At 29.4% G+C, this 5,480-nt stretch overlaps 1 protein-coding gene across 1 annotated transcript; it reads left to right on the forward strand.

Moving 5' to 3' along the window:
• The first annotated feature begins 2,947 nt into the window (after nucleotides 1–2,947).
• Nucleotides 2,948–5,153, forward strand: LOC139871856 (7-deoxyloganetin glucosyltransferase-like). Its single transcript, XM_071859605.1, has 2 exons — nucleotides 2,948–3,508; nucleotides 4,030–5,153. Exons 1-2 carry the CDS (start codon nucleotides 2,998–3,000, stop codon nucleotides 4,941–4,943), a joined length of 1,425 nt encoding a protein of 474 aa, XP_071715706.1. The 5' UTR covers nucleotides 2,948–2,997; the 3' UTR covers nucleotides 4,944–5,153.
• Nucleotides 5,154–5,480: the final 327 nt, after the last annotated feature.

Here is a 5,480-nt window from a genome sequence, read left to right on the forward strand (position 1 = left end):
TTTAGCTTTCACATTCATGGTTGATGTATTACGTAGTGGAATTCATTCATACCATTTAAAGGCAAAATATCTCTCATCATACCGCAAATCTAGTAATGCAAGTTACATGATACTCCGTGTTATAATATATGCATTTTTGGCACGACTTATAAGAACTCAAGTTCATTTAGTCTTTAATTCTGATAGATTATAATATATAATCTACATTACGTCTACATTAGAATCTGTTGGATGTGTTTATATAATACGGAGTATATTTTATAAACAGTGTAATAGATTATATTTTATATTTTATTATTTATTTTTTCTTTAAAAATAACGATAATATTAAAACCGATCGAAAGATCAACAAGTACAATTGATACAAAGAATCCAATAAAGAACCCTCGCTAATATATATATATATATATATATATATATATATATATATATATATATATATATATAGTGTGTTGTTTATCTCATTATTTTTTTTCCCAGGATCTCGTTTTTGGAAGACAGCTAGATAAGATGTCCATCTTTCGAGATTTCCTGGGTCAACGGCGTCAAACTTGGTAAAAGTCACAATTTCTCGGATTATCTTGCTCATTTCTCAAACTTTCTAGTAAAATCTCAAAATTTTCCAAATTTTCTCGATTATTTCTCGAATATTCTTGTATAATCTCGTACAAATGTATATAATTATACATATATTTATTTATTTTAATATATTTATATTGAAAAACTAAAAAGTCAACGTAAGTTAACGTCCAGAGATCTCCCCAAGACGTCGAGATCTCCTAAAAATTGTCCAAACGAGATCTTCCCAATATCCGAGTTTTCCAATCTTAAGTATATGTATATGTGTGTGTATATATATATATATATATATATATATATATATATATATATATATATATATATATATATATATATATATATATATATATATATATATATATTGTTACGACATTATTGGAATATTTTGAATGACTTAATATTATATTAAATTATATTATATTTTATAAATTATAATAGTATACTCCGTATAATGCTACATCATTGGAATATTTTGATATGTTTATATATTATATTATAAATTATGTATTTATTATTATATTATAAATTTTTATAATTATATATTCTTTAATATTATTATTATTATTATACAATATTGTATATTATATTAAAGTATATATAGTGTATTATATTATATTATATTATATTATATTATATTATATTATATTATATTATATGAGAAATGTTAACGTTATGATTAGTTATATGTGATCCTGTTTCACCAAAAAGGTTGGTTTATTTCTTATTAGCCACGACTAGAGTATAATTGGCCCGCGCGATGTGGCGGGATCATTCGGATTGCATATTCATATTTAACGTAGCGTTATGAACCGAAAACGTGTTGTTGCGGCTGTGTTTGGATACACGTGGTTAGTACCTAATATACCTAATGGTCTGCGCGTTTTTAGCGCCGGAAAAATTGCGAAAAAAAGGGGGGACGGAAACATCGATATGATGTAATTCGTATGGGTAGTTAATTATGTGTGTGTATATATGTATGAAAGATAGTCCGAAATGTTTAGCGTTTTTTAAAAAAAAAATGTCCGTTTTGCGCATAGGTAATTGCGTTGCGTTCGTAAAATTATTTCAAGTTGTACGGTGAAGTCGGAATTAACTCGTGGCGAGCGAGAAGATACTGCCCGTTAAAAATTTAGGTAGAGTTTGTTTTAGTTTTTTTATAAAAATAATGGGTTTACACTTTTAACCCCTGAAAAATTGGCATTCTAATATTTTTTGGGGGGTGTTCTGTAAATTTTTTGAGTTGTCGTTTGATAAATGCAGGGGGTTAAATGACCATTTTTTGGACTTTTTTAGTATACATGATTAATGCCGAATTTTTAATTTTAAATTTTTAATTGATTTTTTTTAAATAAGAAAACTATTCATATTTTAAATAAAATACAATTAATTTAAATAATAAATTAAATAAACAAAATAATATAAATATAAAAATGGAAATAACATGAGCTATAGAACTTCACATATAGCGTTAACAAAATTATATAATAAAATAATAATTTAAATTAAACAAATAAATAAAATAATATAAATATAAAAATTAATATTTTTTAATCATATTCTAAGTACAATACAATTACTTAAATATTAAATCTGACAATATTATTATCAGCTATTAGCAAGTATACACATAAAAAGTAGTAAACAAGATCTGCACCCTATTACATAATATTACATAAGATTATATTTGAGCATAAATTATACTCAATAACACAAATGAGTGTGTGATATATACAGAAAATAAATGAATAAACTTTAAATAAAGCTAGGTATATAATTTAATTTAAATAAACAATCAAATATCTATACTAAATACAAAATATGATATTAAAATAAATTTAAAGTATATCAACTTTTTAACATTTGCGATACGTATTTTAACAGACGGGCTCATAAACGTATCACTTTATGTTCAAGAAACTTTGCGACATTGAATGAGAACAATTGAGTGTTGTATTGTAATTGTATTCAATACTAACGTTTACGATACTAATGTTTTCAATACTTCATATTAATGTTATCGTACATTATATAAAGTATGTGCAATAATAACGTTATCGTATACAATGCTTTTGATAGTAATACTTACGATACAAATGTTATCGGTGATAAATGATTTTCTAATATAATTGTATTATACATTTGGTGAGTATCAATATTAACGTAATCGTATACTAATTTATACAAGTGTCGTGAAAAGCACGGGCTCATAAAACTAGTTATATATAAATAATAAATAATGGTCAAAACGGCATTATATTGAAGTACTTTATTTTTCTTTTTTTATACAATTAACCAAATTGATTTTGGTTTTACGTCCTATAAAAGCATGCATATGCAAGACATCCAAAAACACACAATTCGTGCAACAACAAAAATACACACACAAACACATACATTTTAAGCATTCACAATTAATCGATGGGTTCCATAAATATGATTCAGAAACCTCATGCAGTGTGCTTACCCTTTCCAGCACAAGGCCACATTAATCCCATGCTTAAAGTAGCCAAAATCCTTCATTCTAAAGGCTTCCATATCACCTTTGTCAACACCGAATTCAACCAACAACGCCTTCTCAAATCGCAAGGCCCCGAGGCTCTAAATCAATACGAGTCTTTCAAATTTGAGACCATTCCTGACGGTCTACCGCCATCCGACCCAGATGCCACCCAAAGCGTCCCGGATCTATGCAAGTACACTTCTGAAACATGTTTGGAACCATTTAGGAAGCTACTTTCGAAACTTAATGATAGGGATACCACACCTCCTGTGAGTTGTATAGTTTCGGATGGGATAATGTCCTTCACACTCGATGCAGCCGAAGAATTGGGCATCCCTGATGTTTTGTTTTGGACTACAAGTGCTTGTGGTTTCTTGGCTTATGCACACTATATTACACTCATTCAAAAGGGATTTATCCCATTAAAAGGTATTTTATCATTTGAAATCAAGCATCATTAGCTTCATTCGTATATGGATTACTTGGGTTATATTATTTTCATTTAGCCTAGTGGTTGGATCTTGATATTCTGACAAGATGTTCCAGGTTCAAACCTCACTTGTATCATAAATTAGGGCGTGGTCACGGAAAAGGTCAAAAATGATTTTGAAATATCCCAATAGACTGCACCAGAGTCAAAATTACTCATCTGAACAGAAAAACCTTATCCGTTTACCCATAGATTATCTTCATTTATGCATTATTTGATAGCTTGAATAATGATAGTGATAGATAATAGATAGAACAAAAAAATCAACCTACAAATTTACTCAATATAGTTTACACATGTTCTAGACAATTTAGGCTAATTTTAGTCAGGCTTATTTATCATTTTCCTCAACCAAGTATTGACAACCTACAAATATCAATTTGATAGCTTACTTTGTATAACTTTCTATATCCATATTGAAGATTACTTTGTATAACTTTTTTCTTGTTAAAACCTGTAGATTCTGCAGACTTAACCAACGGGTACTTGGATACGATTGTCGACTGCGTACCAAGCATGAAAGACATACGTTTAAAGGAATTCCCACCTTTCATTAGAACCACTGATCCAGACGAATTCATGATCAAGTTCGTTATCCGAGAAACTAGTAGAGCAAAAAGAGCTTCAGCTATAATTTTAAATACCTTCGAAGACCTAGAACACGACGTGTTAAACGAACTCTCTTCAATGTATCCAACAGTTTACTCGATTGGACCGCTACATACGATAGCAAGCAATATTGAAAATGATGATCTCAAGTCAATAAATTCGAGTCTCTGGAACGAAGAGACCGAATGCCTTGATTGGCTCGACACAAAAGCACCCGGTTCAGTTGTTTATGTCAATTTTGGAAGCGTAACAGTGATGACACCTCAACAACTAGTAGAGTTTTCATGGGGGCTAGCTAACAGTAATCAAAAATTTTTATGGGTCATTCGACCCGATCTTGTCTCGGGTGGTTCGCAAATGCTGTCACCCGAGTTCTTGAAAGCGATTAGTGATAGAGGGTTTCTTGTAAGTTGGTGCCCACAACAAAAAGTGTTGAACCATCCATCAATTGGAGGGTTCTTGACACATAGTGGGTGGAACTCAACAATCGAAAGTATATCGAGTGGCGTTCCTATGATTTGTTGGCCGTTTTTTGCGGAACAACAGACGAATTGTTGGTTTAGCTGTAATCAATGGGGTATTGGGATGGAGATTGATAGTGATGTTGATAGAAAACAGGTTGAAAACCTTGTAAAGATTCTAATGGTTGAAGAAAAAGGTAAGGATATGAAAGATAAAGCTATGGCTTGGAAGAAAAAGTCTGAATCCATGTCATCTTGGTTAAACATAGAAAACATGATCAACCAAGTGCTACTTCAATCTTAGGGTTCTGAGGAGTTGGATGTATGATATGATCCCCTTGGCGTTTTACAACCGTTTCTTAAAGTGTTAGCAAACGGTTTGTATTGTTTTTTTTCATTTCAAATATTCTAAATTTGTCATTTGAATTATTTACTTTGTCATGTTTAATGTTGGTTGGAAAGATTGGATTGTAAATTCTTTGTAAACTTTCTAGCTTGCTAGAAGTTGCTTATATAGGGTAATATATTTGTCGCTTATTATATCTAATATTCAGTGTTTAGATAGTAACACATAGTTAAGGGATTGGGACAATTTCATCAATATATCGAATATAAATATCAACAGATGATTTCAAAATTAACTTGATAGGAAAGGAATGTTTATTTAAAATTTAAATAAAAATTAATCACTATTATATTATTATGTACGTTAACAAAAACTCTTAGGACTGTTGTTAGCAAAATCGCAATAATAATAATAATAATAATAATAATAATAATAATAATAATAATAATAATAATAATAATAATAATAATAGTAGATGATTTTTTGTTTTTAATA

This window comes from Rutidosis leptorrhynchoides, chromosome 10, assembly GCF_046630445.1.
Source record: "Rutidosis leptorrhynchoides isolate AG116_Rl617_1_P2 chromosome 10, CSIRO_AGI_Rlap_v1, whole genome shotgun sequence".
NCBI classification, from domain to species: Eukaryota; Viridiplantae; Streptophyta; class Magnoliopsida; order Asterales; family Asteraceae; genus Rutidosis; species Rutidosis leptorrhynchoides.

Excerpts from the sequence above, each read along its gene's own strand:
- LOC139871856 (XM_071859605.1), top strand. The coding sequence starts at position 2,998 with ATGGGTTCCATAAATATGATTCAGAAACCTCATGCAGTGTGCTTACCC. Across the intron at positions 3,509-4,029 it reads GGGATTTATCCCATTAAAAG|ATTCTGCAGACTTAACCAAC; the intron begins GTATTTTATCAT and ends TAAAACCTGTAG.